At 42.3% G+C, this 11,536-nt stretch overlaps 1 protein-coding gene across 2 annotated transcripts in view; it reads right to left on the minus strand.

Annotated features, from left to right (window-relative positions):
* The window catches only part of nsd1b (nuclear receptor binding SET domain protein 1b), a 24,064-nt gene extending 13,414 nt beyond the window's left edge, over nucleotides 1-10,650 (minus strand). The window contains exons 1-6 of one of the 2 annotated variants that reach the window (XM_072661400.1): nucleotides 10,529-10,650; nucleotides 10,196-10,409; nucleotides 6,910-7,641; nucleotides 5,505-5,649; nucleotides 2,125-2,297; nucleotides 69-1,992 (exon numbers count right to left, since the gene is read on the minus strand). In XM_072661400.1, coding sequence (XP_072517501.1) covers nucleotides 69-1,992; nucleotides 2,125-2,297; nucleotides 5,505-5,649; nucleotides 6,910-7,263 — 2,596 coding nt within the window. In that variant the 5' untranslated portion in view covers nucleotides 7,264-7,641; nucleotides 10,196-10,409; nucleotides 10,529-10,650. Of the gene's footprint in view, nucleotides 1-68; nucleotides 1,993-2,124; nucleotides 2,298-5,504; nucleotides 5,650-6,909; nucleotides 7,642-10,195 lie in introns of both variants that reach the window. The other variant, XM_072661401.1, reaches the window with a different exon arrangement.
* Nucleotides 10,651-11,536: the final 886 nt, after the last annotated feature.

Consider the following 11,536-nt stretch of genomic DNA (forward strand, 5'->3'; position numbering starts at 1 on the left):
AACAAGTTATGCAAGCAACACATATTCCCTAAAAAGGTGCCCAATTCCATAAGCTACAATCATCTTACCTGTGGGGAAGCTAGAAACATCACGGCTACAGGGAGCAACATTTGCTGTACTGCAGTCCGTCAGTTTTCTTGATGCAGTCAAATCGGAACCCTCTGTACCAGGAGTCACGGCACCTTTCTGTTCTGAAGGCAAGATCTGCGGCCGTTTCCGTCCTTGGTCACATCTGTCTTCTGTGTGCAGCACCTTTCCAATATCCTGGTCAAATTTCTGCCAGCGCTTTTTGGGGACACTGCCAAAAAAACTGTTGTTGGGGTCTTTCGTGGGGACATGGCACCCTGGCATCTGCATGTCTTCTGAGCTACATGCATTTTTTGGGAGCTCGCAAGGCACAGCTGCATTATTAAGGATCTTCTTGTGCCCCTCAGGCTGACTTTTTTTGCTAGGTCTTCGAACACGTTTTGGGGCGCTAGAAGTTGTCTGCCGTTCCTGAAATACACAGTGGTCAGTCCCTCCATTCTGAGGGACCTTCACAGCTGTGTTCAGACCCAACCTGGATTTTGTTTTATTATGTTTGGAATCGGTTTTGCCCTCTTCACCATATTGGGCACTTGTTGAGGAGCCGTGGTCATTATCACGTTTAACATGGTGAGAATCGTTCTTCAAAGCTTCTTCTGGAATCAGGGACGGCTCCTCTTTCATCAGAACATTTGCAGGCAAAGATTCCACTACCATGGGCCTACCATCTTTTTCTCGACTATCGTGAACGTCCTTTAACAACATCAGGAATGTGCTAAATTTATAGTTCGCATCTGGTCGAAATGTCATGGACTTGCCATTACTTTCACCATCCAGTGACTTAAAGGATATTTCTTTCATGTCTTCGAACTCTTGCATATTAAAGAGCAACGGAGATGGAGTTGAACTGCTTGAAACATCAGACACGCAAGTCTCTTGTTTAAACTTTGAATTCCGACCAGCAGGTTCAGGAGATATCAAACAAGCTTCATCCTCAGACTTGACCAAATCATCATCATCTTTCCAAGAAAGGACATCTGAAGAATTTGCACTTGGTCTTAGGTCCGCTTTCAAGTCAGGAGAAAAGGCTGATTTCACTTTTTTATTTTCATGAAATGTGTATCTGGATGCGGATATGTTGCTCCCCATTTCATCAATCGACAAAGCTTGCTCCTGGTTTTGGTTAGATGGTAGCTTCTTCTGCAGCTCAGCTTCTTCCATTGCCCTCAGTGCTCTTGTCATAAGGCGACTACTAGCTGGGAGACTCGCTACTCTTCTGTCAAGAGCTTTCTTTGCTTCTACTGACAAGTGCTCAAGACCTGTGACTGGACCATCTCTGGACTTCATGTTCGGTGTCTCTGGCATCTTAATCTTACAAGATACCTTACCAAAAGAGCAATTAACAGATTTAATTCCTGCCCGGCTAAACACTCCACTGGCCTGGCCTTTTCCTGCTTTGCTGAACCAAAGCCCCCCTTGACCTTCAGGGCTTTTCTTTGCTTCTTTATCATTTGGGGTTGTGATATGTTTTGAGGGGTAAAAATCAGAAATGGAACTTTTAGCATGTTGGTCGTTGCCTTTGGGACATCTGCGGATCTGTGGCACTGAGTCGATGTCAGAATAAGGACTGTCCACGGCTTCTTCTCTCTTAGCCTTTTCACCAACCGTCTCCTCGTATTTTGTAAAACGTGCTGTTGATGATTTTCTTTGCTTTTTTTTGCACATAGATTTAGTCCCATTGTCCTGTTCTTTATTGATAAGCTTCCCATTGGGTAGATGGTCACTTTCAAGGGTTCCCATAGGCAGCTGAGTGATGGGGGTCTTGCTCTCACGCTCTCTTCTAGATCTATCAACCAGGCTTTTTTCAGGGAATTCAGAAGCTGGGCTGGTCATCCTGGGCTTCTCCAGAAAAAGTGCCTCTGCCTCTGCCACACTAGCACTCCAAGAACTCAGAAACTTCTTGGGTACCTTATGAAATCAACAAAATAAACAAAGAGAGTAGAGATGTTCTCTGTTATACAACTTTAAAGTAAACAGCAAACTTATTAATTAGCATTTTATTAAAATGAGTGCATTATTACTTAGTTATACTATAATTACAGAGTATCTGCAGTTTTCATCTTGTTGCCTTCCCCCTCTCTTTGGACCAGGGAGACTGTGAAACTGATATCCACCCACAAATATATGAGTGGCTTTCTCAGTGACCCAGGTTAGTTCCTCGGATTCTCCAAATGTCTTGATGTAATACTGATGGGAAGGTTTATCGCTTGGCTCTGAAAAAAGCAAGACAAACAAATGAAAGAACAATCAAGTTTTTACCTCTCTTAAAGCCCAAATCCAGAATCAATGAAACTATGCCAAAGACCTGGCACGTCATGAGTTGATACCCTAAGAAACGAATGATGCTGAACATGATTAAAATGTTTGGCGTCACTCTAAAAAGTTTCAAAAAGTCATTAAAATGTACTTTCTAAAATACATCATGGCAAACCAAATCCTTAATCATTCCTAACCATAAACATAACCTACTATTACACAGAGCTGGGCAATATGACGATATTTTATCGTATTGTAATACATTTTATTAGAGTGATAACAATATGCTTTTATAAGTATATCGAGGATACTATTAGTGTTTAATAAACACCGATCATCTGCAAATTCATTACCAACAGTGTAAATAGACCAGTACATTTTAAGAAGTGCAGCAAATGTTGAATAAAAATCACTGTATTCAATATGGGAGAGTATCTGAAAAGGAGTTTATAAGAATCTGTCGCTACTCATGTTTTTACATTCATTACATTCACGGCATTTAGCTGATGCTCTTATCCAGGGTGAAGGTTTCTTGTATTACAGAGGTGGGCCAATGTAGTGTTAGAAGTCTTGCCCAAGGACTCTTACTGGTGTAGCGCAGCATAGTCACCCAGGCCGGGAATCGAATCCCAGTCTCCCACGTGGTGTGGTAGCTCACTGGCAGGTAGTGATGTTATCTGTTGCGCCACACCAACCACGTGATTACATGTAGCGAGATAAATATTGTGTATCACAAGTCTTTGAATACCGTGATATAGTATTCTACAATTCTCTAGCATAATACCCATGTTTTCTCAAACTGGTTTCATGAACATGACAATGACTTGAGTGATTTTCTCTGAGTCCAATAGAGCATGTGTGAGAGACGCAACCACATGTGATGAAATCATGTCAACAAGGCCAAGCATCTCTCCAAGATAAATCTTGTGGAATCAATGCTAAAAGGAATTGTGGTTGTTTTGAGAGCAAAGGGAGGCTCTATCCAGAATTAGTATTCTGATGAAGTGCTCCATGAGTGTATTTTACATATCATCACTGTAGATCAAAACTTTGTAAACAGGCAAATCACAACTATTACATAATGGCATGAACTGCAAATGTGAGAGTATAAATCAACCACTATCATTTTCTATCAAGTTTTGCATTCAGTAATATCACAAGTCACGCTTTTAACTTGATGCTATAAAGACCTAACATTATGTATATTATATCAGTAAAGCAATACTCTATTTGAAGCTCATTAACAATATTCTACAACTTAAAATAATGATATTTTTTCACTCTCCAAACCGTGAGCTAACACTCAACAGCCATTAATTGATGCCCACAAAGTGAAGATCTTCCTGGAATCTAGAAGATCAAGAAAAACCAAAGCTGCTCCTATGCAGTCCAGAGATGGCAACCCCCTTAAAATGACAGCAAAGAGAAGATTGAGCTGGCAAAGTAGAGCTGTGGTGGTCCACAGTTCTACAACATCTAGATAAGCCAGTGGCATCTTGGAAAAAATATTGCGAACTAACCAATTAAAAATGCATCTTTTTTGGCTACAAATGTGACACAGTCAGTCAAATAACTGGAAATATAGAAAGACAAGAGGATGGTGATCCAAAATATACCTCAAAATCCACCATGAACTACTTCAAGAAATGCAAGCTGAGGCTTTTGGCCTTCTGACCTGAACATCATTGAAACTCTGTGGGTAGATCCTGAACATGCTGGGTGTGCAAGTCAACCCGAGAATATTGCAAGACTAGAAGCATTCTGTAAAGATGAATGGGTGACAATTCCTAAAACAATATCAGAAAGACTGTGACATCTGCTGACTAAGTGGCTGACTAAGAAAGCTGTTGAGACTTTTGCATAATGTATGCCACATACAACATTTACATTTAATACATTTAAGAAACACACTGTTTAATTGACTTTGTTACAGGTTCGTTTACTTCCTTTTCTTCTAAAACCAACAAAATATGTCATTTTATCAAAGAAACAAAAACCTTTGCATACAACTACATGTGGTTTTCAAATTCTTCACATTCGAGTACCAGAAATGATTATAAAGGTGGGTTACTGGTGTCTGACTAGTGTCAGGGCCCTAGGACGTTTGTAGGCAGCACAAAACAATGCTTGTTTATTTGAAATCAAACCACATCTACTGTCAATTCTCCATCTGCCAACATTGGCTAGTTCAATCCAAAAAACTTACAGAAGTGTAATTTAGTTTATTTCTTCACTTTTTCAGATAAAACTAGTCAACAAACTTTTTTTAAACCTCTCCAGTCTGGTTTATGCAACCTCCTCTCTGTTGATTTTGGTGTCCTCAGTTTCCTCCCTTATCCTCATAGATTTAAGAACTTGACACAGTAAACCACAGCACACTCATCTCCCACTACCACTGACACTGCCCTCACCTGGTTCATCTCCTATAATGGTAATGGACTTGCTGCCATAAATAAACACAAATCATATGACAACAACAATACCAGACTCTCTTTGACCAGGGGTGAGCAATTCTGGTCAAGCACACCTGCTCCAACTCAGCTGTTAATTGCCAGGTTTATCAGGTCTGTTAAAGCAGGAAAATCAGCCAACTGTGCTGGACTCTGGCCCCCAATGCCCACCCCGGTCTTAAAGACTCTGCTTTTACTCTCTTCCACTGCAGCTCAGATTAAAAGCCCTCCAGTTGTTGTTGCTAGTATATACAGTACAGTAGCACTATTACATGAACACTCTGTGTATGAAAATAGAAACTAAAACAGCATATTGTGCTTGACCAAATCCTGGTATTGCTGATGCAGCAATTTGCATGCATTAACTCTAATTTCCATAAAAAATATCTAAGAGGGCACGTGTGAACAGAATCTGATACATGGATACCCGGAAATGCAGTAACGCTTATACTACAGCTACCAAAGCATAGGTTTTTGAGAGGATCTTAACCATCTTAACACAGTTTAAAGACTGCATGCGTGAACAATGCAAAGCCCAGATATTAATTAAGAGTCCCAGGTTTTGGGTGTAAAAAGGGCTGGATACAAGCATTTCAACAAACTTTAACTATGTAAGATAGCCTGGATAGTATGTTGTGCACAACAGGATTACACTTACTTTCATTAATATTGAAGTGAAAGGGAAACCCTTCACATTCAGAAATGAAAACATACCTTTTATTCTGTGATAAGTTCCCGATACTTGATCAACTATCACCTGGCACGGCCACCATGGTCTACGGTTGAACTTGGCCCAAATAACTTCACCCTCTAGGTACTTCACTGGTGGAAGAGGTTTTGTCTTTGGACAGTTGATCTGCTAATAGACACCAGACATTGAGGTTAGAAATGAATATGGTGAATAAAGCCTTCTTATAAAGCTAACAGCAAAGATGCATTCATGTCAAATGTTCCTCCCTCAGAAAAACATGCTAAAGGGTTGCAAACGACGTTCTCAAAGATTTAATTTATTGGTTAATTCATTTTCTTCTGTTTACAGTAGTTTGTAGAAATTCATCTTACATTTAATTGAGCGTTGTTTAAACAGCATCACTTGAAGTTTAGTTTAAAAAAAAAAAAACAAGGTGTGAAGGGAACTAAAATCCTTTTGCTACTTACAAGAAAACAGGCCTAGGAAGCTAATCAGATAATCAATCAACAGTTTGCCATGATACAACATCCAATGACCGAATAATAACATCACCCCCAACATAACATGCAATGTTTATACTGATACTTGCTTATGCTTATAATATTATACTAAACTTCTGGGCGGCTGTACTGTTATTGTTTTGGCTGTTTCTGATTGGGTCTAGACATTAATTAAATGTGTGTTCATGTTCATAAAAATCAGATCAACAGCCAATCAGAGCTCTCTCTCCTCGCCAACTGCAAGTTTACATGTTCAGTCAGCCAAAACAGTGTTTATTAGAACTAGAGCTAGAGTTTGGATAGGACTTAGCTGAAAGACGAACTGCTCTCCACAACATTTTTCCCCCCGACACAGTTCAGAATTTGGGTGGATGTTTTAACTTCTAACCTCCAAACCCCTGTCTCTTCAGGCGACCCTTGGAGACAAGAGTTGGCTTTTTTAACCATTTTATTGGCTGTATCATTTTGACCTGCCTATATTTTTGAAATATAAATGTGGTCAACCATTTTCAGTTTACATGTTTTACAATATCACAGCAGCTTAACCTCTTAATGCAGAAAGGCTTATTTCACATTAAGGTGTATTATAAGTAACTACAGGTACTTCTGTACAAACTGGTGGGGCTATTCTCTGGTAACAGAAGTTTGAAATAACAGTTTCGGCCCACCGCTGTACCATAGGCTGTTTAGGGGGTTAATAAGTTGCGTTCTTTCGCTTATTTGCTCCTTGTGAAGTTACAAACCTTTAAAATCCACTGAGATTAGGAGGTTGGGATTGGGAGTATGTATATATGAGTATAAACTAACCTTTATTCAAAGTTATAGTGTAATTGTTGTCTGTTATTAGAAAAGTATTCAACAAGTCAGGACTCATTTAAACTCTGACTTCACAAAACAGTAATGCTGAAATCTTAGCAGGGTTACACACCAGAGAAGCTGGACTGCAGTCATCATCTGACTCTTCCACAACGTTGTCATCTTGCTCCGCTGAGGTACAGGCCTTTGAGGCTTTGCCTTTGGATAGACCGGGCTCAACAGTGACTTTCACCTTTGAATTTGTGTGGTTGACAACATCATTTTCCGGGCTGCTACAAGGCTTTTCCAACAAAGACTTCTGTGTCTCTGTGTCAAAATCCTCTTCCTCTTCCTCGTCCTCAAACAAAATTGACTCAAAGTGTAGGCCATTTGCAAATGGACTGGATGAATCAAGACTGAAGTCAGGACTGGGAGGGGACATGCAGTTGTTGTTGTCAGTTGTAGCATCAGGCAAAGCTGTGTCCATTTTTTGGCATTTGGTGAGAGAAGGGGTGTTGTCAACTGGCTTCCACTAGCAACCAGTAACCTCCCCAGAGTCATGTGGAAACCATTATCATGGTCTTCGTAGATCCCGGTCTACAAAAACAGGTACAGGCTGTTAGTTCTCCACAAAGGTCAGGCAGGAGTCTTCTCAAGGGACTGCAAGGAAGACAGTGTTCTTTAACTTTGTGCTTATAAGTGGAAGTAGACCAGAAGACCGGTGTCCATGCCTCAGATGGGCAAAGTTTCCCATGTGATGAGACAGGATCATCAGTTTGTTTGGGCTGCTGTAGACCTGTGCAGCTGTTTGCTGCTGCATTCCTCCAAGATGTGTGCGAGACAGCTCATGCTGTCATGGCTCTGCCTTGAGAAAGAAAGTACACAAAATTACACACATGAAATATTACTTTTGAATGACCTTCTTTACTACTATATCCACATCCAACATACATTAGTATACACTGCCATGCAAACCTGTGATTTATAGATGACCATACTGATTTCCAAATGACACAAATGACAATCTTATGTAATATGTTAAGCAGGATTATGTTCCATTTTTATTTGCATATTACAGTTTCAAAATGTTTAAAAAGGGGCCTAAAGCAAAGGGGTTGACAGTTAGCAACAGCCGCATTTGGCAAGATTCACAGCTTGTAAACATTTATTGTAAGTCTTTCCGTTCTTGTTTGAAGGATTTTACCTATTCTTCCTTACAAATACCTCCTAATTACATGATATTCCTAGACAAACTTGGCTGCACTGCTCTTCTGAGGTCTATCCAGAGATGTTTAATTATTTGTAGGTCAGGGACCATGTGAAAACCTTTGGCCTGTGTGTTCTATAATGATCTTTTGTTTAGCATCATTATACTGCTGTAAAAGCCGTCCTGTTGCCATCTTCATCTACCAGCGACACTGGCTGCAACACAAGCCCAAAGCATGATCACAGTTGGCAAGGTATTCTTTTCATGAAATGCACCCTTTGCTCTCCAAACATACATTTGCTCATGTGGACAAAAAGTTCGATTGTAACTTTATTAGTTCACACTTGTTTTTATAATGCAGGAGGCTTGTTACATGCTCCTTTGAAAACATCTGATGTTAAAGTTTGTTAAAAAACATCTGAACATCTGACACTGAACCTGGTGAGGAACACAAGTATTCCGTCTGATGGCTCTTCAATGCAGGCCATATTTGAGCAAGTGTCACCGCCTCTCCAGGGCCTGCTAAATCTACCTGTACAGGGGGATTTTAATTCTTAAAGCTTTCTTAGTCTTTCAGACTTTAATTTGACCCTCACAATTCCTGTTAACTGCATTTCCTCTATTACGTTACGAACTGAGAAACAGTGACCGTGAAATGCTTTACTGTGTTCTTATAGCTGTCTCCTGCTTTGTGGGTACCTGCTAGGCACCTGCTTAGAAAAGCCAATGGTTGCTGATTGTTAGGGCAACATTTACATTTACATTTACAGCATTTAGCAGACGCTCTTATCTAGAGCGACTTACAAAAGTGCTTTACTATTTACTCAAGAATAATTTCAGCTAGTTTGAGTAGACTAAAAATTCAAATATACCTCTAAGTTTAGACATTACTATACACAAATCAATATGGAGACCATAGTACTCGACTATTCGGCCAGGTACTCTCGGAAGAGGTGGGTCTTCAGTCTGCGTTTAAAGACAGTGAGCGACTCTGCTGTTCGGACACCTTGAGGAAGTTTGTTCCACCACTTCGGTGCCAGCACAGACAAAAGCCTGGACGCTTGTCCAGGGCAAGTTTTGTAAAACTCATAGCATTTATAAAGCTTTGAATTCTACATCACCTGGTGATGTTTCCTAACAATGACTGTAAAAAAGCCATTGCCCTAACAAGCTAATTAAGGATGCCCAAGATCAGCTCTTGTTCTACTCCTTTAACCCTTCACAGTAACATCAATTCTGACCAGGGCTTAAAGACCACAAGCGCTGATTTGCAGAGATGAGCAAAAAGGGCAAGACGGTCAGATGAGTCATTCGTTACCATCTTCTCCACCAGTGGGCGAGTGCATGTGTACATGCGTGATGTACACCAAAAGAAACGGCATGGGCCTGAAAGGTTGACCCCTACAGTGAAGGAGGCTGATGGCCCTGTTGGGCTGTGGGGCTCTGGACTCTAGATGCCAGATCCCTGAATATCACATGACACAAAGTTTTCCTTTAATGTGTCACCCTATATATATATATTATATAACGTTAATGCAGTACCCTGCACATTTCCCCCCCCATTCATCCATGTCTCCATAAAGGCCTGGATCGAGCTGGAGGAGCGGGAGGAGGGGGGGGGGGTTAAATAACGAGGAGTAAGCCTGTGCAAGCCATCGTAAACATTTCGTTGTCAACATCAATAGTGGGTGTCCAGCAGGAGACTGCGCGCGGCTAAAGAGCTCCCTGAACAGCCCCACACTGCCTGCTGTAACCTGCTCCTGGCGAGCTGTCCTTGCCCTGGCACGGAAACACAGCGATGGCAGTGTGTGTGTGTGTGTGTGTCTGTGAGAGAGAGAGAGAGGCGAACATATATGACACACCATGGTGGCTAGTGAAGGCAAGGCAAACTCACTGTCTCTCTCTCTCTCTCTCTCTTTCTCCCTGTCTGTCAGTCATCTTTCTGAAGAAGTGGGAAAACATAACAGCGTCATCTGAAACAGCTCGTGCATCAAAAAAAAAAAAAAAAAAAAAATGCCCTCATTATAATGTAATATCCTTCTCCTTCTCCTGGACGGACATCAACGTCTAGTTTACACATGCACACACACGCACGCACGCAGGCACGCACGCACACGCTTCCAGTGACTTCCAGTGGTCAAACTTGTGCACAATCTTCGTTATAATAAAGCGTGTGGTAATGATGGGCGAGGAGAGGCGGGCGAAATCTTACCATTCACGAGTCGCCCGTGGTCATCATTGCTGGAAACTGTCCGCTTTCGCTCAAGGAATGGCCCTTTTTCCCCAATTGTGAAAGTGGATCAACAAATCCCAGCAGCAGCAGCAGCAGCAGGAGCAGCAGGAGCAGCAGCGCTAGGCCAAGAACCTGAGCCTCATATTCCTGCCTGCCACTCCAGGCTAGCGATCACTGTACCAGCGGCCCCTTTCTGAATAAATAAAACACACACACACACTCACTCACTCACACACATGCACAAAACACATCCATTACACACACAGAGGGAAGCAATCCGTCCCCGTTCGCCACATTTCGGCGACACGTTACCTCGACGTTGCGTCACGCCGGCTGTACTTTTTCAATTGAGGTGGATGATTCTTGTTTCCTTGCTGCCGACCTGCCCCTGGTTGTGTTTCTAGCCCTGGCTGTATGTCTATGAGCAGCCAATCGGCACGGCTACCCTACACCCCCCCTCTCCACCCTCCTCCGCTGTGCTGCTTGTGCTGCGGTAGCCCCCTCACCCCCCAGCCCCGCCACTTCATACTTGTTCACTGTTTAAAAAAAGAAAAAAGAAAGACCCATTTCCACAGAAAAACGCGTTAAATCCGAGCTAAACCTGCACTAATGAAGGCGCCGGAGAGCAGTTACACCTTTTAAAGTGGCTTAGATCTGACTGGACTCATAGGAGCAGCCTTGTTGGCTCACTCCACCTAACGTCTATTAAACGTCTGCATTAAATACTGGGCTAATTTCAGCATAGCCTTTAGCACCGAGGGACTCTGCGTTTGGCTCGACGCCGCTTAGCGCGGGATTCAGAGGTGAGGTCTGTGAAGCTGCTGTCGCTTCAAAATGGAGTCTGCTGCTGAAACAGGCCACAAAGTGTTAAAATTTCGACTTGCACCAGGGCTACACACTCGAGAAGTTGAGACTGCACTTGGTAAAAAACAAGATTTTCGGTGCTAAACGCACGAGCTGCTCACAGCAGTGGTCGACACAAGCTCCTTTTGCATGCACGCCACAGCTGAGCAACATTATGGGACAGTTTTGGGGGCTTTTCAGGCTGGCAGGCTGCAGAAGCTGCACACGCAGGAACCAAAACACACCCTCCGCCTCAAACGACGAGGCAGTTTATTCTAATTAGGTAGCTAGCTAATTAGATCGAAATGGAGACCTATGTATGTGTGTGGATGTAGTGACCCGAGCCATGAAACACCGTGCATTGCCTATTTCAGTGACAGTGCATGGATTGTTATGACTGTGTGTGTGTGTCTGTGTGTGTTTTTAGCCCTCCGGCGCTTTTCCTATGGGGAGGGGGGCGAAATGAAGGGGCGACAC

Source organism: Salminus brasiliensis, chromosome 18, assembly GCF_030463535.1.
Source record: "Salminus brasiliensis chromosome 18, fSalBra1.hap2, whole genome shotgun sequence".
NCBI classification, from domain to species: Eukaryota; Metazoa; Chordata; class Actinopteri; order Characiformes; family Bryconidae; genus Salminus; species Salminus brasiliensis.